The sequence below is a fragment of the Phycodurus eques genome, chromosome 2 (genome assembly GCF_024500275.1).
Source record: "Phycodurus eques isolate BA_2022a chromosome 2, UOR_Pequ_1.1, whole genome shotgun sequence".
NCBI lineage: Eukaryota > Metazoa > Chordata > Actinopteri > Syngnathiformes > Syngnathidae > Phycodurus > Phycodurus eques.
The window spans coordinates 31,795,353-31,822,649 of NC_084526.1; the positions used below are offsets into that span (position 1 = coordinate 31,795,353).

The 27,297-nt window shown below is 41.2% G+C and overlaps 2 protein-coding genes across 7 annotated transcripts; one reads left to right on the top strand and one right to left on the bottom strand.

The window, feature by feature from the left end:
- The first annotated feature begins 634 nt into the window (after positions 1–634).
- arl14ep (ADP-ribosylation factor-like 14 effector protein) lies at positions 635–18,502 on the top strand. 6 transcript variants are annotated; one of them, XM_061670319.1, is made up of 7 exons: positions 635–785; positions 3,483–3,678; positions 3,777–3,911; positions 5,619–5,659; positions 10,802–10,842; positions 10,928–11,039; positions 16,104–18,032. In XM_061670319.1, the coding sequence occupies exons 1-7, from the start codon at positions 664–666 to the stop codon at positions 16,177–16,179; spliced, it is 723 nt and encodes a 240-aa protein (XP_061526303.1). In that variant the 5' UTR covers positions 635–663; the 3' UTR covers positions 16,180–18,032. The 6 variants fall into 6 exon arrangements, 4 of the variants coding, with proteins under 4 accessions (XP_061526303.1, XP_061526304.1, XP_061526302.1 ...); XM_061670320.1 differs by having other exon boundaries at positions 16,155–18,032; XR_009768177.1 differs by adding an exon at positions 18,053–18,502 and having other exon boundaries at positions 3,603–3,678; positions 10,802–16,256.
- A 375-nt stretch (positions 18,503–18,877) lies between these two features.
- Positions 18,878–21,138, bottom strand: LOC133414769 (gonadotropin subunit beta-1-like). The gene is made up of 2 exons (XM_061700381.1): positions 20,962–21,138; positions 18,878–19,063 (listed from the first exon to the last, which is right to left on the bottom strand). Exons 1-2 carry the CDS (start codon positions 21,118–21,120, stop codon positions 18,878–18,880), a joined length of 345 nt encoding a protein of 114 aa, XP_061556365.1. The 5' UTR covers positions 21,121–21,138.
- Between the last annotated feature and the right edge of the window lie 6,159 nt (positions 21,139–27,297).

The following is a 27,297-nucleotide window of genomic DNA, read 5'->3' on the forward strand; positions in this document are numbered from 1 at the left end:
TATATATATATATATATATATATATATATATATATATATATATATATATATATATAAAATTAGATTTTACATATATAACATAACATATATATATATATATATATATATATACACATACATATATATATATATGTATATATATATATATATAGATATATATATAGATATATATATGTGTGTGTATATATATATGTTATGTTATATATGTAAAATCGAAGTTGTTTTATATATATATAAAACAAATTCGATTTTAATGATGATTATGGGTTTCACAGGGCGAATTGTTTATGAACACAATGCTGATTACTCTGATTACTTCAGACATCAAAACCAAGTCCATAATTATACAGTATATTCCGTACTTACCGGATCATTTTTACTTTGAGTGAGAAATATTCGAATTCTTATTTTATGCGATGATCCCAAATGGAGGCTAACTAAGTCAACAGTACTACTTTGTGTTGGCATTTGAAAGGAAAAGTACAGTACAAGTAACAGTCGCCGACATATGTTGTATGCATGTCCGTAATCATAACTGATAGTCGACAAGTAAAGTCGCCTCTAGAGGACACTGTTGCGTGGTTCACACGTTTATTCTCTGGCGGAAACCGGAAGAAACCAACATTGCAACCGCGTCACTCGGGGACCTCACAACAAAAGTCTATGCACAAACCTTGTCTTTTCTTTTGCCTCGTTTTGGGTGTACACGACACCATGCCCGTCACTTGTGCGTCAACGGGCTGCAACAATAAGTTTGTAAAGGGGTCGGAAATACGGTTTTATCGGTAAGTTTGTCCGATTTTATAGAGGTAATAACGCACACCTTGTTTTAGGTATGCCACTACAATTTTCAAATTCTAATTAAATTTCCCATACATATATATTAAAATAGACTATCGTAGGATAGAGGAATTGTGCACCAATAAAATGAGCGCTAGTTTGTAAGAATGGGATCAGGATTAAGGATTTTATGCCACTTTTTATGTCGCGAATCGGCCTAAGTGTTCTTCCTCAAAAATCATTACGAAATTTGTGACCAAAACCTTGACTCATTGGTAGATAAATGGCCATATGATAGTGTTATTAGTTGAAAATGATGTTTAAACAGGCCATTTTACGATTTTTTTTCAATGCCTCAATCTCATTTTCTGGGTCAAACTGAGCGCAAGCGCATGTCAGAATTTACTTCAAACTTCAACGTAAACAAGACTACTAACGGTGAATCACGTCTATAAAGTTTTCTTTCGTGGCCGAATCCTATGAACGTGTGATTTGGCCGAAATGGAGAAAATATTTTCATCTTTATCAGAATCACAGAAAATGTCACACGAAAATTAAAAAAACCGAGGTGGTAAAGGGATTTCCCAACAACGTAATCTGAAAAGAGCTAGGATCACCTTGAGCAAACAATGTGAGCAAATGCGATTTTGGTGGAACTCCTCCAAATCCACGCCTACGAAATCTGGCATAGCGGAATGTTAGCTTTGCTTGTGCGATATAACGACGAATATCGGTATCTTTTCACATAATCAGAATCATCTTTATTTGCCAAGAATGGCCAAAAAACACACAAGGAATTTGTCTCCAGTAGTTGGAGGTGCTCTAGTACGACAACAGACAGTCAATTGACAGAGAACATTTTTGTGACATAAAGACATTGACGAAAAAACAGTCACTGAGCAATAAAGGGTTGCTAGTTATCTGGTAATGCCGGCAATTCTAGCAGTCTAGCACTTAGGGCAGTTCGAAAGACTAATATTGCAATAGTCCGGTGCAATGACCATTGTGCAAATGGTGCAGAGACTTCAAGCGAGTAGTGCAATAATCTGCGACAATGTTGATTGTGCAAATGTTGCAGATACTCCTCAATCAGTGTATCAAATGGAGCAGATGCTACTCTGGCATGAGTGGCCAGTATTGGTTAACAACAGATATGCAAATAGTGCAGCGTGGCGAAACTACAACAGTGAGTGCACGAGTAATGTATAATTGGCCCCACAGAAATGTGACAACAAACTCAAGTCAAATAATCGGCAGTATGTTGTAATGGAATTGTAGGTTAGGTGTTTAAGAAGTTGATTGCAAGAGGGAAGAAGCTGTTGGAATGTCTGCTAGTTCTAGTTTGCATTGATCAGTAGCGCCTACCTGAGGGAAGGAGATGGAAGAGCTGGTGACCGGGATGTGGAGGGTCCAAGAGGATTTTGCACGCTCTTGTCTTAGTTCTGGCAGCGTGCAAGTCCTCAAGGGTGGGCAGGGGGGTACGGACAATCCTTTCAGCAGTTTTGATTGTCCGTTGCAGTCGGAGTTTGTCCTTTTTTGTAGCAGCAGCAAACCAGACTGTGATGGAAGAACACAGGACTGATTCGATGACCGCTGTGTAGAACTGCCTCAGCAGCTCCTGTGGCAGGCCGTGCTTCCTCAGAAGCCGCAGGAAGTACATCCTCTGCTGGGCCTTTTTCTGGACGGAGTTTATGTTGGTCGCCCACTTCAGGTTCTGAGAGATTGTAATTCCCAGGAACTTGAAGGTCTCGACGGTTGACACAAGGCAGCTGGACAACGTGAGGGGCAGCTGTGGCGAAGGATGCCTCCTGAAGTCCACGATCATCTCTACAGTCTTGAGCATGTTCAGCTCCAGGTTGTGTCGGCCGCACCACAGCTCCAGCCGCTCCACTTCCTGTCGATATGCAGACTCGTCACCGTCCTTGATGAGGCCGATGACAGTGGTGTCATCTGCAAACTTCAGGAGTTTGACAGCCGGGTGCGCTGAGGTGCAGTTGTTCGTATAGAGAGACGAGCAGCGGCGAGAGGACACAACCTTGGAGCGCCCCAGTGCTAATCACTATGACCATAACTCGTTTGTTAGTCAGATTTAATTGACTCCACCTGAGAGGGCACAACTACGTAGCCATACCAAAGCTAACATTAGTCCCTGTTGTCATATCAACGTCTCAGCCATACAGTGTAAACAATAACAACTACAGTACATATGTACTTTTTCGTCACATGTTTTTAATTTAGTAATCAACTAGTTATGTCAATGAATGTGAACGTCTTCCTGCAAAACAGGAGCATAGCTCCACTGTCAAAGAGGAATGTTAAGGTGTTACTCAAGTACAAATACATAGTTTTTAAAAAAAAATCATTTTTGTTCATGAATGTAACTGACAGCTTTGTCAGTACAGTATGTCCTATCTTCCGATTTATCTTACATTCAGGCTAATGGTATGTGATATAAATAAATAAATATGCTAAGGTAACTGTTTCATGTTGACAAAGAGTTTCTTTTTTGTAGCAACAGTTATCAACGGTAAACGTCACCATAAAGCTCATGAAATGATATAAATATTTTTACATCATGTTAGATGCATGGGTTAGCTTCATCCACCTCCCACCCCCCGATTAAGTTAAATACAATCTATTGAATCACAATCCCTGATGGTACACTATTCTTAAGGCCACCTATTCAACTTCCATTCTGCCAGGTTCCCTCTCAGCAAACCTTCACTTTCCGCCAAATGGGTTCAGAATCTGGGGTTGAGAAACTTCATCCCGACTGCCAACACCTGCCTGTGCTCAGAGCATTTTTCGCCTGATTGCTTCAGGGACTACAATGGGAAACAGTTTCTGAGGGAGGATGCCGTGCCGACCGTGTTCCCTACTGGGCAAGACTTTTCAAAGGTTTAAGTTCTATATGTTGCTTCCTCACTTTCAATGTTCAAAGAAGTCATCCTCGTCCATTACGGTGAATTGAATGCCCTCTTTAAAATGTTTGATAGATTGAACTACGAAAACGAGCAACGATGCCACTACCCAAGGATAGCAGCATAACAAATTACATGGGACCACAAGCAGAGAGGGACAAAGCAAGAGAGGTTTCCAGTGTACGTAGAGAAAAAAGAGGCAGCTCAAGAGTAAGTTTTAAAATTTTTTTTGTTGGTGCCATCTACCGTAATTTCTCGTGTGTAATGCCCATTTTGTACCCCCAAAAATTGTTAAACGTCAATAGTGCGCATTATACATAGTTATAGAGGAAAATGGAAAAAACGTTAATGTTTTATAAATGTATACTGCCATCTAGAGGTTATGAAAAAGCTGTACGCGTTAATTCAAAATGCCACCGCCACCTAGAGGTTATGAGAAAGGTGTACACTTTCATTCTAATATGCCACCGCCACATCGAGGTTATGAGAAAGGTGTAGCATGCACTTTCATTCCAATATGACAGGGATACATATGACTGCATAGTTGTACAGTTGTGCTCATAAGTTTACATACCCTGGCAGAATTTGTGAAATGTTGTTTTTTTAAAGACAACTGATGACTGAACAACAGCCATCATTACTTTCTTTATGGTTATGTTTTAATTATAATGCTTTTATGATATGTTTGACAGTTTAATTTGAATCCCATTAAAATAAAATTCAATGTTTTCTTTCAAGAATTGTGCCCCTCTTACAAAGTCTGCCTGGGTAATCAAACATTTGAGCTCAACTGTGTGTTTTCTCATTTACTAAATAAAAGTAGGGCTGTGTATTTCAAAATAAGAGCAAGTAAATAAAAAGAAAGTATTACATTTTCAAATAAAGTGCTTAACTTCAGAGTAATCTTTTGAAAAAAAACTAACAAAATACAGCCGGCACGGTGGACGACTGGTTCGCACGTTTGCCTCACAGTTCTGGGGTCCGGGGTTCAAAATCTCGGCCCCGCCTGTGTGGAGTTTGCATGTTCTCCCTGTGACTGGGTGGGTTTTCTCCGGGCACTCCGGTTTCCTCCCACATCCCGAAACATGCGTGGTAGGTTGATTGACCCCTAGGTGTGAATGTGAGTGCGAATGATTGTTTGTTTCTATGTGTGCCCTGCGATTGGCTGGCGACTGGTTCAGGGTGTACCCCGCCTCCCGCCCGAAGATAGCTGGGATAGGCTCCGACCCTAGTGAGGAGAAGTGGTAAAGAAAATGGATGGATGGATGATAACAAAACACAGATAATACTTCGTTTTGATCATATGGTTACAAGCAAAATCATACATTGTAAAAATGCATTATACATAGGTAGAAGGATTTTCCAGAATGTTTTACTTTGGGGGTGCGTATTATACTTTGGTTCGCATTATGCACGAGAAATTAACACAGTTCTCTCTATGCCAGAGGTCACTGGCAGATTGCTAGAATCTGTCCCATATGGACCTAGACCTACAGCAGAAACAGAAGAGTTAGTTTTCAAAACCTGACGGGGCAGTTTTTATTTTAAGTGGTGCAACTTTTGTACTCTTTCTTCCTTAGCGATAGGGTGAGAAGCTCGTTCATCTGGAAGGGGCTCAGTGTAAAACCGCTGCTCCTTTGCATCAAGAGGAGGCAGACGACGTGGTTTGGGCATATGGTTAGGTGCGCCATCAGGCTGTCATGCAATTTATTACAATGCTCCTTGTGGTGCAGCAAGCAGCTTTGGAAGCAGTTGGCTCTCTTAAGCCTGTGCAGAAAATCAAGGCATGTTGTGCCTTGTGAACAGGAGTGTGGGATGTGTGGTCAAGTTCTTAAGTCCACTTTTAGCCAAATGACTGTCTTTTTCTTCATTATTAACTGTAAGAAAAATGCTTAATGCTTCTTATTTTTGTTCCAGGGTGGACGAGGTGGCCGTGGTGGAAAACAACTGTCTGATAGGTGAGACCCAGAAGGTGTAGCTGATGGAACTATTGCTAATACAGTGTTTATATACAATTCTCATAAATAAATATAAACCTTTTTGTTAAAAGAGAAACTACTCTTAAAAAAAACACTCAAGTGCTGAATGTGCTTTATTTTTTAAAATCACAGTATGAATGTCATATAAAATATAAATAACAAAATAAGTGTGCAAATTCAGATATTGTTGAACAATATCACTTATTCTAAAACATAATAAAATCTTTATAAAATAAAGTCTCAGTAAAATAACAGACAAATTCAGATAAAAAAAAAAAAAAGGTCCGATACTACAACCCCAATTCGTATAAAGTTGGGACATTGTGTTAAACATAAATAAAAATAGAAGACAATGATTTGCAAATCATGTTCAACCTATATTTAATTGAATACACTACAAAGACAAGATATGTCTGGACTGCAGGCAGGCCAGGCGAGTACCCGCACTCTTTTACTACGAAGCCACGCTGTTGTAACACGTGCAGAATGTGGTTTGGCATTGTCTTGCTGAAATAAGCAGGGGCGTCCATGAAAAAGACGTTGCTTGGATGGCAGCATATGTTTCTCCAAAACCTGTATGTACCTTTCAGCATTAATGGTACATTCACAGATGTGTAAATTACCCATGCCATTGGCACTAACACAGCCCCAGACCATCACAGATGCTGGCTTTTGAACTTTGCGTCCATAACAGTCCGGATGGTTGTTTTCCTCTTTGGCCCGGAGGACACGACGTCCACAATTTCCAAAAACAATTTGAAATGTGGACTCGTCGGTCCACAGAACACTTTTCCACTTTGCATCAGTCCATCTTAGATGAGCTCGGGCCCACAGAAGCCGGCAGCGTTTCTGGGTGTTGGCTTTTGCTTTTCATAGTAGAGTTTCAAGTTGCACTTACCGATGTAGCGCCGAACTGTGTTTACTGACATTGGTTTTCGGAAGTGTTCCTGACCCCATGTGGTGATATCGTTTACACATTGATGTTGGTTTTTGATGCAGTGCCGCCTCAGGAATCGAAGGTCACGGGCATTCAATGTTGTTTTTCGGCCTTGCCCCTTACATGCAGTGATTTCTTAATATTCTCTGAAACCTTTGATGATATTATGGACCGTAGATGATGAAATCCCTAAATTTCTTGCAATTGTACGTTAAGGAACATTGTCCTTAAACTGTTCGACTATTTTCTCATGCACTTGTTCACAAAGAGGTGAACCTCACCCCATCTTTGCTTGTGAATGACTGAGCAATACAGGGAAGCTCCTTTTCTACCCAATCATGGCACCCACCTGTTCCCAATTAGCCTGTTCACCTGTGGGATGTTCCAAACAGGTGTTTGATGAGCATTCCTCAACTTTCTCAGTCTTTTTTGCCACCTGTCCCAGCTTTTTTGGAACGTGTTGCACCCATAAAATTCTAAATTAATGATCAGAATCAGAATCATCTTTATTTGCCAAGTGTGTCCAAAACACAAGGAATTTGTCTCCGGTAGTTGGAGGCGCTCTAGTACAACAGACAGTCAATTTACAGAACACTTTGGAGACATAAAGACATTGACAAAAACAATTGTGCAAAAAGATGCAGAGTCCTCTAGCACTTAGAGCAGTTCGAATGACTAATATTGCAATAGTCCGGTGCAATGACCATTGTGCAAAGGGCGCCGAGACTTCAAGGAGTGTATGCGGTTTAAAGTGACGAGTAGTGCGATCATCTGGGACAATGTTGGTTGTGCAAATGTTACAGATACTCCTCAATCAGTGTGCAAATGGAGCAGATGCTACTCTGGCATGAGTGGCCAGTATATGCAAATAGTGCAGCATGGCGAGACAACTACAGTGAGTGGACGAGTAATACATAATTGGCCCCACAGAAATGTGACAACGAACTCAAAGTCAAACAAATTCCAGCTTGTTGTAATGGAATTATAGGTTAGGTGTTTAAGAAGTTGATCGCAAGAGGGAAGAAGCTGTTGGAATGTCTGCTAGTTCTAGTTTGCGTTGATCGGTAGCGCCGACCTGAGGGAAGGAGCTGGAAGAGCTGGTGACCGGGGTGCAGACGGTTCGAGAGGATTTTGCACGCCTTTGTCTTAGTTCTGGCAGCGTGCAAGTCCTCAAGGGTGGGTAGGGGGGTACCGACAATCCTTTCAGCAGTTTTGATTGTCCGTTGCAGTCGGAGTTTGTCCTTTTTTGTCGCAGCACCAAACCAGACTGTGATGGAAGAACACAGGACTGATTCGATGACCGCTGTGTAGAACTGTCTCAGCAGCTCCGGTGGCAGGCCGTGCTTTCTCAGAAGCCGCAGGAAGTACGTCCTTTGCTGGGCCTTTTTGAGGACGGAGTTGATGTTGGTCGCCCACTTCAGGTCCCGAGAGATTGTAATTCCCAGGAACTTGAAGGTCTCGATGGTTAACACAAGGCAGCTGGACAACGTGAGGGGCAGCTGTGGCGAAGGATGCCTCCTGAAGTCCACGATCATCTCTACCGTCTTGAGCGTGTTCAGCTCCAGGTTGTGTCGGCCGCACCACAGCTCCAGCCGCTCCGCTTCCTGTCGATATGCAGACTCGTCACCGTCCTTGATGAGGCCGATGACAGTGGTGTCATCTGCAAACTTCAGGAGCTTGACAGTCGGGTTCGCTGAGGTGCAGTCGTTCGTGTAGAGAGGGAAGAGCAGCGGAGAGAGGACACAACCTTGGGGCGCCCCAGTGCTGATGCTGCGTGTGGATGAGGTGGCCTCCCCCAGCCTGACCTGCTGTGTCCTGGCTGTCAGAAAGCTGTAAATCCACTGGCAGATGGCAGGTGAGACGCTGAGCTGGAGAAGCTTGGTTGAAAGGAGTTCAGGGATGATGGTGTTGAACGCTGAGCTGAAGTCCACGAACAGGATCCTCGCGTAGGTCCCTGCACTGTCGAGGTGTTATAGGATGAAGTGCAGTCCCATGTTGACTGCATCATCCGCAGACCTGTTCGCTTGGTAGGCAAACTGCAGGGGGTCCAGCAGGGGACCTGTGACACTCTTGAGGTGGTCCAGCACGAGACGTTCAAAGGACTTCATGACCACAGATGTCAAAGCGACAGGCCTGTAGTCATTCAGACCAGAGATTGCAGGTTTCTTGGGGACTGGAATGATGGTGGAGCGTTTGAAACAGGATGGAACTTCGCGCATTTCCAAAGATCTGTTGAAGATCTGAGTGAAGACTGGAGCGAGTTGGTCTGCGCAGACTGAGGCAGGATGGGGACACATGGTCCGGTCCTGCCGCTTTGTTAATCTTCTGTTGTTTGAAGATGCGTCTCACATCCTGTTCATGGATGGTTAACGCAGAAGTCAGAGGTGTGGTTGTGGTCGCGGGTGCGGCCGGGTGGGTGTGTGGAGTGAAACTGTCCTTTTCAAATCTGCAATAGAAGGTATTCAAGTCGTTGGCTAGTGTGCTATTGTTCTCAGCTTGGGGGGATCGTCGCTTGTAATTAGTCAGCGATTGGAATGCATGCCAGACTGATTTTGAGTCGTTCGCGCTAAACTGTTTTTCCAACTTTGCTGCATAGATCCTCTTTGCAATGTTAATATCGTCTTTGTAGTGTATTCAATTAACTATAGGTTGAACATGATTTGCAAATCATTGTGTTCTGTTTTTATTTATGTTTAACACAACATCCCAACTTCATTGGAATTGGGGTTGTATGTTGTTTCCACTTTTAAAACAGCACAACACTGCAGGCTCAACAGGCAGATTACAAAAACAGGAACAAGGGTGCATTGGATATAAAAAGTACACACAACCCTGTTTAAATGCCAGGTTTTTGTGTAGTAAAAGAATATTGACCAAGAAAAATAATTTTAAAACTTTTTCCACTATCAATGTGACCTAGAATTTGTACGACTCAACTGATTTATTTTTGTTTTGTTTTTTGAGAGGGGAGGTGAAAATAGACAACTGAAATAGACTTAAATGTGATTGATTTGGACTTTACGTTTAACTTGCTGCCTTTTGGGCCAGGTCACCATTGCAAAAGAGATGTTCTGTTTTAACTGGTCTTTTACCTGGTTAAATAAATTGTAACTAAAATAAATAAAAATAGATTGGCTGGCAACCAGTTCAGGGTGTACCCCGCCTCCTGCCCGATGATAGCTGGGATAGGCTCCAGCACGGCCGTGACCCTACTGAGAAGTGGCTCAGAAAATGGATGGATGGATAAATTTAAAGGCGGCACGGTGGCCGACTGGTTAGAGCATCAGCCTCACACTTCTGAGGTGCGGGGTTCAATCCCCGTCCCCGCCTGTGTGGAGTTTGCATGTTCTCCCCGTGCCTGCGTGGGTTTTCTCCGGGCACTCCGGTTTCCTCCCACATCCCAAAAACATGCATTAATTGGAGACTCTAAATTGCCCGTAGGCATGACTGTGAGTGCGAATGGTTGTTTGTTTATATGTGCCCTGCGATTGGCTGGCAACCAGTTCAGGGTGTACCCCGCCTCCTGCCCGATGACAGCTGGGATAGGCTCCAGCACTCCCGCAACCCGAGTGAGGAGAAGCGGCTCAGAAAATGGATGGATGGATGGATAAATTAAAAGAAATCTGGTTGCACAAGGATGCACTCTCTTATAACTGGCATGTGACTGTGTTCAGCAGTAACAGATCACATTCAAACTCATTTTCAATGGGGTTCCACACACACCTGCCATCATTTCAGTTTTTAAGTGGGGGAAAAAAAAATATATAAATATATAGGGCCTTAGATTAGCAGGTAGATTATTGTAACGGAATAAAAGTACCCTTTCTTCTTAACATAAATACTCAAGTAAAAGTAAAATGTATGCTTCACTAAAACTACTCTAACAAGTACTATTTATCCAAAATGTTACTTGAGTAAATGTAACGGAGTAAATATAGCGCATTCCTACCCACCTCTGTTGATAAATAGAAAGATGATAATGGTAGAAAAAGTAGACAATTCGGAAACAACAACTTTGCTGCAAGCTTTAAAATCAAGTTGTTATCTTATTAGATAATTGCATGACAATGCATTGTATAGTTGAAAGAGTTGTTCTAACTAAAGTAATAGTACTTAAGTTAAAAAGAGCAATAAAGCGGCTGTATAATAAAGTCCAGTTTTTGTCTTTCCTGTGTCTCATACAGGCAGAGCCTTGGGGGCAAGAGCAGAGTTTACGACAGCAAAGGTCGACTATTGTGCAATGGCAAGGACATGTGTGACTGTTTGGATGTAGACTGCATGGGTTGCTTCTACCCCTGCTCCGATTGCAGCTCACGCAAATGTGGATTTGAGTGCCGCTGTGACAGGAAGTGGCTTTACGAGCAGATGGAGGTGGAAGGAGGAGAGATCATCCGCAACAAGTTTGCTTTTTAGTAAAGCAAGGTAAATTGTATATACACTAATTGGCCACAATCTAATGAGATCCAATGGAGCTTTTTTGAACAATTCTACACGTATAAGAAAGTCACACTTTTCAAAGGCACTGTGAGAGAAGTACACAGAGAAGTGAGGCCGGATTTGAACCCGGGTCCTCAGGACTGTGTATCTACACAGAAAATCACGGTTCTCAAATACAGAAACCCTTTCAACAGTGTGCCTATTGATGCCACGATCAGTTACTTTAGTTTTAGCTCACCCTATCATTACAGACATTGGCCACTAAGCTGTCCAAGTGAGTGACAATGAGGCAAGTCATAGGTTGCGATGGCAATCTCACTTATGATGCCAAATAATTATAAAAACAGTTAACAAACAACAACTGTGGAAAGAGGGAAAATGAACCCACAGTCTATTAACACTATTAGGGGCTAATTAACAGAAAATGGATGGATGGATAACATTATTAGCGAAAAATTAACACTAACAAGAACACAGCATTCCTACAACTATTTACAATGCCACTAGGCATGCTGAAAATTCCTCTGACAATACAATATAATTAAAAAAAAAAAAAAAAAATTTTAAGTTAATGTAATCAAATGTAAGCTCGGCTCTGTGTAGCAGAAATACTGGAAGTTGGCTATGGCAGTGGAAAATCAGCAAGTCAATCACGCTTGTTTCTTCGTGACCACGAACAATGCTCAAACATTGCTAATTCTATTCTGTGGAAGTGCCTGGATGTGAGATGCTTTGTGTACACTGTTAACCAGAGAGACTGGGCGTGCAGTGTGGTGACTCCTGGCCAGAGGGAGACAGTAAGTAAAAAAATTTTTTATTTTTTATTTAGTTTCTGGTTTACAGCCCAGAACGGACGTCTCAGATACTTTGTTTTTTCAATTTCTTTACAATCGTGTCGATACAGCGGCTGAAATAAGTAATAATTTAACACATCACCATTTTTCTCACTAAATATACTTCCAAAGGTGCTATTGACCTGAAAATTTCACCAGATGTTGGGAACAACCCAGGTAATCCATACTTATATACAAACCAAGTAGAACAAATAAGATCCGAATTTAAGTTGTATGTAAAAATGTGAAATGACACAGGGGAAAAGTATTAAACACATTAAGAAAGGGCGGTGCAAAAAGGCTTGGAAAGCCAAGACAACACCTAAAATCTATCAATAATCAATCAGCAAACCAGTCCCTTGTCAGTGCAAATGAATATCAGCTGGTTCAATCCTAATTGATGGCCTACAAAAAGTCTGCCAAGGTGTGAGTAAGTACGGTGGCCTGGAAGTGCAAAACAATATCACAAATTGTAAAACACATTTACATTTCAGAAAACAAAAAACAAAAGACGTTTACATTTCAGAAAACATTAACAAAAGCACAAACACTTTTACATTTCAGAAAACAAATTGACAAAAACCGAAACACTTGTATATTTCAGAAAACACATTAACAAAAGCACAAACACTTTTACAAAAGATGAAACAAATTACAATTGAGACAAACCGGAAAGGGAATTTCCAACATTATTAGGACGCCCACGCATTTTCCTGGAAGGACATGCCCTGCTCGAATATTATTGGCTCCAGGACATGCGCTGCTGCGCTATGATTGGCTGCTGTATCCCAGTAGAACAACCCTTGTCCTTGCGCTTAGGTAGCACACATACCCTAGACCTAAACCTAACCATAATAAACTTCTTTGTTTTAAATTTTGTACAAATCTGATACATATTTGGTCTGGACATCTCGTTACATCTGCATAGCCTACTCTTTCTGTGATGCAGGAGCCAATCATGTTGAAGAGGGGCAGCTCTTGCCAAGGAAGGGCATGGGATTTCTAAGAATGCATGTTGGAATTTTACAGGTCAGTCTGTGATATGGGACGTTCCCTTTCTGCTTTGTCTCAATTGTAATTTGTTTCGTCTTTTGCAAAAGTGTGTCTGCTTTTGTTAGTGTTTTTTCTGAAATGTAAAAGTGTTTCTGGTTTTTAAAATTTATTTTCTGAAATGTAAACGTGTTTCTGCTTTTTTAAATTTATTTTCTGAAATGTGAAAGTGTTTCACAATTTGTTATATTGTTTTGTACTTCCAAGCCACTGTAGATAAGAGGAGAGAGCTGTGTCAAGGCCATTGCAAAGTAATTGTTGTAAAACATAACGATGGCATTGGTTACAGGCACATATCTAAGCTTCTGAACGTTTCAGTGAGCATGGTTGGGGCCCTAATACGTAAGTGGAAAGCCAATCATACCACCATAAATTTGCCTCGATCAGGTGCTCCTCGTAAGATTTCTGACAGGAATGAAAGGATTAATCAGAAAAGTTGTCCAAGAGCCAAGGACCACCTGTGGAGAGCTTCAAAAAGACCTGCAATTAACAGGTACTGTTGGAAAATGGCCTGTATACAGGCTCATTACCCATTGTTGGAAAAAAAAAAGCATGTCAAAGCTCATTTAAAGTTTGCTGAACAACATTTGGGCAAGCCAGTTAAATACTAGCAGAATATAGTCTGGTCTGATGAAAGCGAACTTGAACTATTTGGATACCTAAATGCAAACCACGTTTGGAGGAGAAATGGCACTGCACATCACCCTAAAAACACCATACCAACAGTGAAGTTTAGAGGTGGGAGCATGATGTTGTGGGGCTGCTTTCAGCAAATGGTACTGGTAAACTTCACATTGAAGGAAGGATGAATGGGCAAATGTACCGAGACATTCTTTACAAAAATCTGCTGCCATCGACGAGGATGATGAAAATCAAACGAAGTTAGACATTTCAGCAGGATAATGATCCAAAACATACTGCCAAGGAAACTCTCAATTGGTTTCAAAGAACAAAAATAAAGCTGTGAGAATGACCTAGCCAATCACCTGACTTGAATCCAATCGAAAATATACGAAAAGAACTGAAACTCAAAATCCATAAAAGAAGCCCATGGAACCTTCAAGATTTGAAGACCGCTTGTGTGGACAAATGGGCCAAAATCACACCAGAGCAATGCGTGCGACTAGTTTCTCCATACAGGAGGCGCCTTGAAGCTGTCATTGCAAGCAAAGGCTTTTGTACAAAGTATTAAATAAATACCAGTTGGTGTGTTCAATAATTTTCCGTGTCATTTCACATTATTACACACAACTGAATTTTTTAGCGCATTTGTTCTACTTTATTTGTATGTATGGATTCCTTGGGTTGTTCCCACGATCTGGTTAAATTTTCATGTCAATAGCACCTTTGGAAATATATTTAATGTGAAAGATTGTGATGTGTTAAATACTTACTTCAGCTGCTGTAAGTGTTCTAAATAAATATCCCAGTTTTTGCCATTGTAATCGCTCCAAATCAAATCGTGTATCGAACCAAGGGTCAAAAATCATGATGCGTATCAAATCATGACATTGGTGTATCGTTACAGCCCTATTATTTACAGTGGGGCAAAAAAGTATTTAGTCAGCCACCAATTGTGCATGTTCTCCCACTTAAAAGATGAGAGGCCTGTAATTTTCATCATAGGTATACCTCACCTATGAGAGACAAAAGTAGAGAAAACAAATATCCAGAAAATCACATTTTCACACACACATCACACTGATTTCTAAAGAATTTATTTGCAAATTATGGTGGAAAATAAGTGGTCAATAACAGAAGGTCATCTCAATACTTTGTTGTATATCCTTTGTTGGCAATGAAGTGAAACGTTTTCTGTAAGTCTTCACAAGGTTTTCACACACTGTTGCTGGTACTTTGGCCCATTCCTCCATGCAGATCTCCTCTCGAGCAGTGATGTTTTGGGACTGTCGCTGGGCAACACAGACTTTCAACTCTCTCCAAAGATTTTCTTTGGGGTTGAGATCTTCTTCGTTGGCGGGCGGTGTGTTTGGGATCATTATCGTGCTGAAAGACCTAGCTATGTTTCATCTTCAATGCCCTTACTGATGGAAGGAGGTTTTCACTCAAAGTCTCACGATACATGGCCCCATTCATTATTTCCTTTATACGGATCAGTCGTTCTGCTCCCTTTGCAGAAAAACAGCCCCAAAGCATGATGTTTCCACCCCCATGCTTCACAGTAGGTATTGTGTTCTTTGGACCCAGCTCAGCATTCTTTCTCCTCTAAGCACAACAAGTTGAGTTTTTACCAAAAAGCTACATTTTGGTTTCATCTGACTATGTGACATTCTCCCAATCCTCTTCTGGATCATCCAAATTCTCTCTCGCAAACTTCATACAGGCCTGGACATGTACTGGCTTAAGCAGGGGGACACGTCTAGCACTGCAGGATTTGAGTCCCTGGCGGTGTAGTGTTACTGATGGTAGCCTTTGCTACTTTGGTCCCAGCTCTCTGCAGGTCATTCACTCAGTGGGGACCGTGTGGTTCTGGAATTTTTGCTCACCGTTCTTGCGATCATTTTGACCCCACGGGGTGAGATTTTGCACGGAGTCCCAGATCGGGGGAGATTATCAGTGGTTTTGTAGGTCTTCCATTTTCTAATGATAGCTCCCACAGTTGATTTCTTCACACCAAGTTGCTTACCTATTGCAGATTCCTGTCCTTTGACATCCCTTTGGTCTTGGCCATAGTGGAGTTTGGCTTGTGACTGTTGGCGGTTGTGGACAGGTGTCTTTTGTACTGATGAGTTCAAACAGGTGCCATTAATACAGGTAACAAGTGAAAGACAGAGGAACCTCTTAAAGAAGACGTTACAGGTCTGTGAGAGCCAGAAATCTTGGTTATTTGTAGGTGACCAAATACTTATTTTCCACCCTAATTTGCTAATAAATTATTTTAAAAAATAAGACAATGTCGTTTTCTGAATATTATTTTTCTCATTTTGTCTCTCATAGTTGAGGTATACCTATGATGAAAATTACAGGCCTCTCTCATCTTTTTAAGTGCGAGAACTTGCACAATTGGTGGCTGACTAAATACTTTTTTACCCCACTATAGCTACAGGAGAGGGGCAGAATATTAGAGCTTTTGTATTGGGTCTCATTAAATTGTGTCAAGTGTACCTGATATTGTTGCCTATAAGTGATTGACTTGTTCTGTAAGGCTACATCAAAGGATGCTCGGAACCAAAACTTGTTCCTTCCAACAATTCAGCTACACCCGGCTGTTGGGAGTATGAAGGAGTCAGGACTGTTTTGTTTTTTTGATGACAACATGAAACATTACTGCCCCTGTTAGAAGAGTATGCAGTGCAATGTGAGTATTTTAATTCATTTGGGTTTGCCTTCTTTTGCTTTTGGAGCCCTTTTTAATTACTCGTGTGAAAACCTTTTTTTTTTTGTGCCAATATATGTCAATAAACTTTATCCCAACTTTTTGCATTGGTGATGATGGTGCTGTGACCTACCGTAAAGGTCCCATAGAGTGACTCTCTGGACTTAGTATAAAAGTGTCAATTTCATTAAAAAAAAAAAAAAAACACCTTGGTTTTGTTATACGTGTCACCAGAAAAGGCCCCTCTGACAACTACTTCCGTTTGACCTAGTTTTGTATCCGCTTCGTCCACACCCTTTCCTTTTGTTGGTTTCCTCCATATAGAAGACCCACTTGTGAGAGCACACGTGTTTATGTCGACAGCGGTGGCTGGGTAGCAGAGAGGGAGGGCAGATATCTTCGCTAGTGACGTAGATAAGATGGAGAAATTCGAATGACCTCATTTCAGGCCTCTCGGCACAAAAACGTCTGGAACTCAGTAGTGTGGGATGATTTTAATACATATTTTACATGTTTACTGAGGCAACATAGAGCCAATGTTACATTCCAAATACAAGAAAAAGTTGGTTTGGTAAAATATGGCACCTTTTTAAAAGAGATCTGGTGAAGAAGTTACTTCAACCTAAAAGGCCAGGAGGAACCAGAGAGAGCAACTCTTCATCTCCCTGTAACCCCTAGGAGTGGAATGAGGGGTAGGCCTAGGTCTTATCTAGGTAGTCCTTTTCTGAGTCTCAGGGTGTTCAAGTTGGTTCTGATGGTCCTATGTTCTGACCTTCAGTTCATCCATCCAGCCATTTTCTGAGCCGCTTCTCCTCACTAAGGTCGCGGGCGTGCTGGAGCCTATCCCAGCTGTCATCGGGCAGGAGGCGGGCTACACCCTAAACTGGTTGACCTTCAGTTCAAATGTTCAAATTTAAATGGTTGTATCTGTCATTTGAATGTTGAGTAAAACCTTTTGAATTAGGTTGTTGGTTGATCTATATTGTTCAGTGATTTTCAAGTATTTGGAAAAACAATTGATTTGTTTTAAAGTAGAAAAAATAAGTGGGTGAGTTTCCCCTTGATTTCCCTGGTCTGTCTCAATTTACCTTAAACCTGGGGTAAAGTGAGACGATCTTTTTATTTTATTTTTATAAACAATCATATTTTCACTGCCCTTTGTCTTGAATACATTCTGATAATTTCAATTGTGAGGAAATGTCCAGAGTTAATGGGGAATGTGTTCATTTTACGTCGTCATAGCTTGCCTACAGAGGAGCATATGTGAAGAATGTCTCACTGTACCCAAGTCTCCCCTACTCTCAGCTGCCGTTCGGTGCATAGGTACAAACAAGAGTCAGGACACACATCCTCCCCCCACCTTGATAAACTGCATTCTTCCAAGCCACCCTGCCTTGAGACTACCACAAGAAGACGCCCACTGGACCCTAAAGTAATTAGCAGGGCCCCTCGAAATCTGTATTTTATATTGATGTATAATTTTAAACCCATTTTATGGATCAAAACGGTAGACTAGATTCAAGCTGACGGGGGCGGCCTTGTCTGGTCCTCGGTCATCTTCGACACGCCCCCGGGGTATTTAACTCCTGACTCCCGCCTTCTTGGCGCTGGTGTTTTTTTGTTTTTGTTTTTTTGGCTAACCTTGCTGGCCTCCGCCACCCCTCTCCTTTCTTTGTTCGGGCACGCGGCTCGGTAACCACGGGCCTTGGGGATGGAGACTTGTTGTTTCATTTTTGTGCATCTTTGTCTTTAACCAACCATACCTCCTCCCCTCCCAGAGAGACCACTCCCAGAGACCAGCTGATGTACGTTCGTGAGTAGACACTGCAAGTGTTTGCCAGACTGAACGATATTAGTGCCTAATAATATTGGGGAAGTTACTAGCTTCAGACAAAATCTCCACTTTGTCCTCTCTCCCTCTCTCTCTCCCATCCACACTGGATGCATTAAACGCTCACACTTTCAACTTTAGTCCAACACACGATCTTCTATTTCCCTTTTCATACGCCTATTTTCTTTCTTTCGCCATTATTGGTGTTATTTTCTTTCTTTAGTTAGACCCCTTTGTGTTTTTCCCTCTAGATCCCTTGTAGATGTCATTAAATAGTCTATAAAATTGCACTCTTGGTTGTGTTTTGTGTGTGTTCTGAGTTTAAGTAAGCCTCTGTCATCTAGAACTAAAAACTATAAAATGTAGCAACCTTCATATTACGAGACTGATAAAAAGCTTTCTCAGCACTTTCCCTAAATTATATACATATAAAAAGTGATGTGGTTCCCCTTTACGAGACAAATTAGTTAGATTTTTATTTTAAAGCGTAAATCAGACTTAACCCAGAAGTGAATGCAGGCGTTTACCTTCCTTTGTATCTTTTTCTAAATTAATTACATTTTCATTTCGACCAATATACAGTGACAAATGAACAAAGAAACAAACATTTTTATGAAAAATCCAAATGAGATTTATAACAATTGACTGTTATTTCTGTGATAATTGGCATATTGCGGAAATCAAAATGTTTTTATTTGTTTTTTCACGTTTGAATGCAGAAACACCAATTTTTCAGTGTCAAGGTTCAAATTAAAAGGGCTTTAAAAACAGCTCAGCATGAACCGGGAAGACGTCCACAGTATGTGTTGTCTTCGTTACATGAAGTACACATGCAGCTTTCGGCCACAGGGTAGGTGACACCCACTGAACAACCTTCGATCCGTTTGTCTTCATAGATCCAGACCCCATTGCAGATGTAGTGTTCAGTCACAGCAGTGGCAGAAAGGTATACTGGATCCTGCGGACAGAACAGTACAGTTTTTTTGTTTGTTTGTTATAGTACCCCCCAAACAGGAGTTGATATAATGTTACAAATAGGTAATTAATTTAACTTTCTTCTTTCTATTCATCCATTTTCAATACTGCTTATCCTCATTATAACTTGTGAGTGAGCTGGAACCTACCCGAGCTGAATTTGGGCAAGAGGCCGATGATTGGTCGCCATCCAATCGCTGGGCACATATAAATAAACAACCTTTACAGTCACACTTAAAGAAAATTTTGCGTCAAAAGTCAACCCGATGGAACTTTTTGGGGAAAAAACCCAGGTAATTTGCATATAGTCCAGTGCTCAACTCCCTAATCAAAGCACAACAAGTTTAAAATACCATCTCAAAGCAAAATATGGTACCGTGTGTAGGACATTTGGCCCCTGTGACTGATCACGATGAATAAAAATTAAAAAGTGTGATTAATCTGATTTTAAAAAATTGATTGACAGCCCAAGTTTTAAGATGATGAGCTTACAATTAAAGTGATTATGTATCTGTTTTAAGTCATGACTTTTCAGTTAAAAATTGTAATAAAAAATAAAATAATAATGGGCGTGGGTTTTCTCCGGGGCACTCCGGTTTCCTTCCACATCCCAAAAACGTGCGTGGTATGTTGATTGAAGACTCTAAATTACCCGTAGGTGTGAATGTGAGTGTGAATGGTTGTTTGTTTATATGTGCCCTGCAATTGGCTAGCGACCAGTTCAGGGTGTACCCTGCCTCTCGCCCGAAGATAGCTGGGATAGTCTTCAGCATGCCCGTGACCCTAGTGAGGATAAGCGGTACAGAAAATGGATGGATGGATAAAAATGAAATAAAATTTAAAATAAAAAAAATATATACAAATGTTCTCATCAATTTGAGATTCAAGTTTATGGATCTATTCTGTCTTTCACTCGAAAAGAAGAAAACTTCCAAAAATACATATTCAGATGATGTTTGTTCAACTACCCTCTGTGGGTATCTCTAGATGTTGTCCTTAATTCACGAAACAAACTCCTCTCCACATTTAAACAATTCAGGGGAAGATATTCTCACTAATAACTGAAAAAGTTCTGTTGTGATGTGTTTCCTTCATTCTTTATCCTTGCAATACCTTGGCAATTGCATCCACCAAATATATGCAAATTAGCGCATTTTAATTAATTTACACACAATTTACATATCAATGCGGCGTTTTAGAGATGACATAATGAGATACACCTAACTATACCCACTTGTATTGTCCCAGTACATACAGTACAGCCTGAAGAGCCTTAGTCAAACCAAACACATCAGGTAATAGCTCAAATGTGCACATTAGAAAGCCACACGTTAACCATGTTTGGTCTTGTCGTTTATGAGCTTGAGAACTTCCTTCATCACCACTACCTCCAAGAGTAAAAAAAAAAAAAGCAGAACTGTGCTGAGGCTTGGAGTCTGTCGCGTGTCTCTGTCTCTATGCTCGCAGCCACGCTGCAGGAGAAGGGAGAGATGTGAGCGGTGGGGGATGTATTACAGAGCGCCTTGAGCATCATCTCCCGACCAGCTATTTGGAGTTTTCTTTTTTAAATTTACATTTATTTGACAGGGAAGCCGTGCAAAAGCAGGAATATATATATATATATATATATATATAAGAGAGAGAGAGAGAGGTAAATTCATTTATAAAAAGAAAAGAAAAAACTGCCACTGAGCTCACACAATTGCATGTCTGGTACAGAGGCCCTTAGAAGGGCTCCTCAAAACTACCGGACAGCTGTAGGAAACAGCTTGAATCTTTATTTTTTTATTTTTTTTTTAATGCCTGCATGTAGTTTAGTAAAAAATAAAATAAACAATGAACATCTAGCTTGTGTCATTTATGTGTAGAACTTTGCATTACCTCATGGTAGCACTGTCCTTCACATACAGTTGTGTAGACATATTCAGTTTTGCCACAGCTCTCCACGCGGATGCTGACGTTTTGCAGGGAGCAGCCAAAACTGCAACTGTTACTCGCACCAACCAGCGCCAGCACTGTTACCATAACAACTAGCTGCATCCTCTGTTGAGTGAAGCACAGGCGTCTGCCGCAAGAGGGGATCAGGCAGCATATTAGAGTAAGTCATATCATAGAATATGGGGGTTATTGTTGATCCTGTAGTTCCTGAACTATTTTAATTTTTGAAATCTGAAACAATGTCAACAAATCATTATTAACATTTGTTATCAACATCTATTAACATTTAGTCGGAAAATGTGTTTTACCTCTAGAACCATCAAACTGCTAAGTAAATGCACCAAATAAAATTTTCCATTTCCTCTCCATTTTTTGATGGTTTTTCGACTTGTAGAGGGTTCAACCACAATTCCTTGCTCCAAAATAATTCCCTACTGGTCCTTAGGTTAATAATAAACATACTGAACAATAGATCGGAGAAGATGTGAAAAAACTAACGCCTGCATCTGTTGACCTTTCAAGCATTCTCTTGGGCATCAACCTTTGTCTTACAGGCAGCATGACCTGAATTCACCTCACTGGACTTTTAAACATCTGTTTGGATGCATAAAAGATTTCAAATGCATCTGCCCCAAAAAGTTTAATACAGACACACTAAATCATCAGTTACAGACATGGCACACACATTTAGTATTTGATCAAAAAACATATACACTATCCATGCATTATTGAGACCGCTTATTTATCTTATTAATATTGTTATCATATTATTGTCAAATTTCATCAATCAGTTTCACATTTCCCCAAAGTCATACCTTTTTGAAGTGGCTTTTATCGCTTTGGAGGTCCTCCTGATCTCTAAATGTCTGAAACAGCTATGGTCCTTTGACTCTCCCCGCACTCTTAAATAAGGCTGTTCTTTCAGTAAATTCTGTTAATCCTGTCAGCTTTACCTCTGTGTTGTTTTTCCACTTGTTTAGTCCAAACATTGACTGAGTAAATTCTCCTCATTTTCCCCTCACCAGATCAGGTAAGGCCTTTCCTCCTACATGTACGTAGGAGGAGTGGATCGTATCTCCTGAAGGGTTTGGACCAACCACAGGAATATAAAACGTCCTCTGCACCCACAACAAATGGAAAACGCAAAGGGATGCATCAGCAATCACTCAGTGTGTTCTTTTTTTCCATTGTTTTAGTAATGTCATCACTATTGCAGGTGCAATGCGGGTCACTAACTCCCTGATCCATTAGCCATCTTTTATTAGCTGAAATCAACCCCCTCGCAAACATGTTTTTATTCTGCTACAAATTACCACCAGGCTTTACTTTTTATATAAAATTTTACGACAATGTGTTTGGGTAGCAGCATGGTGGATTAGATTGGTAAGCATGTTTGCCTTACATTTCTGAGGTTCTGGGTTCCCTCACAGTTCAGAGGTCATGGGTTCCAATCTGGGCTCTGGACTTCCTGTGTGGAGTTTGCATGTTCTCCCCATGCATGTGTGGGTTTTCTCCGGGTACTCTGGTTTCCTCCCACATCCCAAAAACATGCATGGTATGTTGAAGACTCTTAAATTGCCCGTAGGTGTGAGTGTGAATGGTTGTTTGTTTATATGTGCCCCTGTGATTGGCTGGTCGACCAGTTCAGGGTGTACCCATCCGCTTTGACACTGGTGCTCCCTTTAACACGCACCATTGTAAACTGTACTCCCTGGATAATTGGACCTCTCTTCATTCAAACAGACAAATTCACTGGTACATTTTTATAGTCTATGTTTATCTATGAAACACTCAAGTCACGTTCATTTGTATAGCCCTTAATCACAAAAGAGTCTCAAAGAGCTTCACAGGCCCACAGTTGAAAAACGATCTGCCACATCCCCTGATCTAAACCCCCACCTCCCCCAACCGTGCAAGGAAAAACTCAGTACCCCATTTGGGGAGAAAAGAAAGAACCTTGAGAAGGGACCACAGATGGAGGGATCCCTCTTCGAACCAGGCTGCAATCAATGTCGAGTGGGCAACATTTTGCACATAGTATGGTGCTGTACAATGTTCATTAATATGGCATAAGAGTCCAGTTAAAAAGATGAAGCGCAGAAGATCGATGCCTTCGGAAAAGTGTTTCTTCCACAGGACCTGACCCAGTTGGTCAGAGCAGAATCCTCCACAGCAACGCCTCCTGGGGAGGTTTCCATCTCATAGCTTGTCCCAGTTGGTCTGTGCAGAATCCATACAGCGACAGCTTCAGATTCGGTTGCCACCTAGCCCCCTCTCTAAGCAGTAGAGGCACAGGCAGGTGAGAGGAGAAAGTTTAGATTTAAACATTGGACTCTCATTGGCAAGACCCTTCCCTACATTCGCTCTCTGTTCAACAAACAGTACATACCACCACCACACCCTGCACTCTCCATTCCAGCAGGTTTATTAACCTTTTCATTCCCAAAGGCCGCATTAGGTTTGGTCAATCTTTTTAATTTTCTGCCCCTAACAACTGGAACATTCTGAAAGAAGTAATAACACCGACCTCATTCATCCCAATATAAGTATTTAAAAAGTTAGTGAAGGATAATGTACATGATCGCTGCACCCGTTTTTAGCCTGTTTTGAACCTTTTATTTACAATGAAATGATGTAATGTGTTGTACAGTATTATATTACTATGTAACTACATCACACTAAACAGTTTATTTTCTATGTATTTGTATTTCCTTTTATTTTACTTTGTTTCACTCTACTGTCTGCTGCCAGGTCGGCATTGCAAATGCAAGTCAGTTCTCAATTGCTTTAGCTGGATAAATAAAGGTTACGTAAAATAAATAAATAAAACAAGCTTAAAATAGTATCGCCACTACTTGTAATGCTGTTACTGCCCAACACTAAATTTTTTTAGTATTGTACCTGCTGAGGACAAAGTCTGTATTTGGGTACATTTACATTGTCTGCGGGCACAATCAAATATACAAGTAACTATGAGGGCTGCAGGCTCTGTCTACCCTTGCAGCCTCCAGGGACTCACTGCATTCTGCTGAAATGCCACCTAAACTACAAGGACCTTGATGAAGTGTCACTTACAGAATGTCCTCCCAGGAACTGTTACCTTTAAAGACTCAAACATAATACACCATAACTTGAAAGCACTATTAATAAATTGAGATTATTTTGAACAAGAGCTGGTAGTTGTCCTTGAATTCAGTACATATGGACTCTAGGGATGTGATCACAAAAATTTTTTTGTCATTCACAATTTTCTATTTTTTCAATTTTCTTTTTTTTTTATTTACTAATTGTGGTAAGGGACTATTAATGCTGTATCTGTTTGAGACAGTATGTAATCCATCTAATAGTCTCCACTGTGCGACACGTTATGCATTTTACTGGAGTGCTGAGCAGTTATGGGCTTGTTTGCCAACAAAAACAATTTCTGGCTCAAAAATTGAGAAAAGATTGCATAAAGAGACAAAATTTCAGAACACTTATTTGTGAATTGTCTTCATGATTTTGGAATGTGGGAAGAAACAGATGTGGACAAACCCCACTCATGCATGGGGAGAACGTGCTAACTCCACAACGGAAGGTCGGAGACAACACCTTTGACAACACCTTTGACCAAGAGTGGTACTGGCATACTAATCAATTGCCCCACCATGCCACTCTTTATAAATGTCATTCTGCATTTAAATGTTTATGGTTGTTTTATGTACTGCTTTGCTTAATTAAAACATCACCTTATATTTTGCATTTAAACACAGAGTTGGAAATTGTTACTATGGCTTTAATATTTTTGTGACTGATCCTTTATGCTATGAAATTATGACAAAGGCAAAACTGTCAGTTCACCTGTACCTGAAGCATATGTTAAACTGTAATTATTGTCACATGCTGTTTAAAAGTACATTTGCTGTAAGGAATACATCTCATACAACCAGAAAACTGTTGACATTGTGTAGTCCTCCAAGCAATGGCGAGGAAACACAGTTAAAAACATGTAGTAATATAGCCTTTTTTAGTCAACTACCATTTTAAACTTATTGTAAAATTGTTAAGGCATTGAACAATAAAGTAAGAATGAATGCTCCCAGAAGGTGAAAAGTTCAGCAGGAATTAAAATGATCAGAATCAGAATCATCTTTATTTGCCAAGTATGTCCAAAAAACACAAGGAATTTGTCTCTGGGAGTTGGAGCCGCTCTAGTACGACAACAGACAGAGAACACTTTTGAGACATAAAGACATTGAGAAGAACAGTCACTGAGCAAAAGGTTGCTCGTTATTTGGTAATGCCGGTTCCATATTTTGTATTTTTTATTTTTTTTGACAATTTTGCAAAAAGATGCAGAGTCCTCCAGCACTTAGAGCAGTTTCTTCTTCTTTTACTTTCGGCTTGTCCCTTTAGGGGTCGCAACACCGCGTCATGCTTTTCCATATAAGCCTATCTCCTGCATTGTCCTCTCGAACACCAACTGCCCTCATGTCTTCCCTCACGACATCCATCAACCTTCTCTTTGGTCTTCCTCTAGCTCTCTTGCCTGGCAGCTCTATCCTCATCATCCTTCTACCAACATACTCACTATTTCTCCTTCTGGACGTGTCCAAACCATCGAAGTCTGCTCTCTCTAACTTTGTCTCCAAAACATCGAACCTTGGCTGTCCCTCTGATGAGCTCATTTCTAGTTTTATCCAACCTGGTAACTCCGAGAGCGAACCTCAACATATTCATTTCCGCCACCTCCAGGTCTGCTTCCTGTTGTCTCTTCAGTGCCACTGTCTCTAATCCGTACATCATGGCTGACTCTACAGTCTTGAGCGTGTTCAGCTCCAGGTTGTGTCGGCCGCACCATAGCTCCAGCTGCTCCACTTCCTGTCGATATGCAGGCTTGTTACTGTCTTTGATGAGGCCGATGACAGTGGTGTCATCTGAAAACTTCAGGAGTTTGACAGCCGGGTGCGTTGAGGTGCAGTCGTTAGTGTAGAGAGAGAAGAGCAGCGGAGAGAGGACACAACCTTGGGGTGCCCCAGTGCTGATGCTGTATGTGGATGAGGTGGTCTCTCCCAGCCACACCTGCTGTGTCCTGCCCGTCAGAAAGCTGTAAATCCACTGGCAGATGGCAGGCGAGACGCTGAGTTGGAGAAGCTTGGAGGTAAGGAGTTCAGGGATGATTGTGTTGAACACTGAGCTGAAGTCCGCGAACAGGATCCTCGCGTAGGTCCCTGCACTGTCGAAGTGTTCTAGGATGAAGTGCAGTCCCATGTTGACTGAATACCCGCAGACCTGTTCGCTCGGTAGGCAAACAGCAGGGGGTCCAGCATGGGACCTGTGACACTCTTGAGGGGGTCCAGCACGAGACATTCAAAGGACTTCATGACCAAAGATGTCAAGGCGACAGGCCTGTAGTCATTTAGACCCGAGATTGTAGGTTTCTTGGGGACTGGAATGATGGTGGAGCGTTTGAAACAGGATGGTACTTCGTACAGTTCCAGAGATCTATTGAAGATCTGTGTGAAGACTGGAGCAAGCTGGTCCGCGCAGACTTTGAGGCAAGATGGGGACACATGGTCCGGGCCTGCCACTTTGTTAATCTTTTGTTGTTTGAAGATGCGTCTCACATCCTGTTCATGGATGGTTAACGCAGAAGTCAGAGGTGTGATTGTGGTCGGTGATGTGGCTGGGTGGGTGGGTGTGAAAGTGTCCTTTTCAAATCTGCAGTAGAAGGTATTCAAGTCGTTGGCTAGTGTGCTAGCCACACACATAGAGACGAATATCTGGAGGGAATCATTGAGATGATGTACAAGGAGGTTTCAGTCATCTGATTTAATGGTCCATGATTTGTGAGTAATATCTCACACAAGCCTTGGGCTGCAATATTGTATGTTTTGGGATTTACAACTAAGGCAGAGGGTTGCAGGTTTGAGACCTGTTACAGAACAAAAAACATGGACACTGAGGCTCTTTGTTGGAGAGGTGGTAGTCTGTCATGCCTCATCGAGAGCCACAGTAAGAGAGGAAACAATTCATGTCACAATATATACAGCAATATAGTATGATGAGACATTCCATAAATCCCCTTCCTGTGTCTACTCATCTGATGTACAGTATGAACCTTCAATGTCGCAAAGCCTTGAGTAGCCTCTTTGAACAGAAAGAAGAGGCCATAAAGGAAAGATACAGTTAGTAAATAGTCAATATCACGACAACCCTGAACCGCTAAAATCCAGAAAATCTTTATTAGTGGGAGCCTTAGAATGCCAGGTGTACCTGCTAATGAAATTTAGATATAGT

Coding starts and splice junctions, on each gene's coding strand:
- arl14ep (XM_061670318.1), top strand. CDS start 664: ATGCACAAACCTTGTCTTTTCTTTTGCCTCGTTTTGGGTGTACACGAC. Junction 3,679..3,776: donor CTGGGCAAGACTTTTCAAAG/GTTTAAGTTCTA, acceptor AATGTTTGATAG/ATTGAACTACGAAAACGAGC. Junction 5,660..10,801: donor GGAAAACAACTGTCTGATAG/GTGAGACCCAGA, acceptor TGTCTCATACAG/GCAGAGCCTTGGGGGCAAGA.
- LOC133414769 (XM_061700381.1), bottom strand. CDS start 21,120: ATGCAGCTAGTTGTTATGGTAACAGTGCTGGCGCTGGTTGGTGCGAGT. Junction 19,064..20,961: donor AAGGACAGTGCTACCATGAG/GTAATGCAAAGT, acceptor TTCTGTCCGCAG/GATCCAGTATACCTTTCTGC.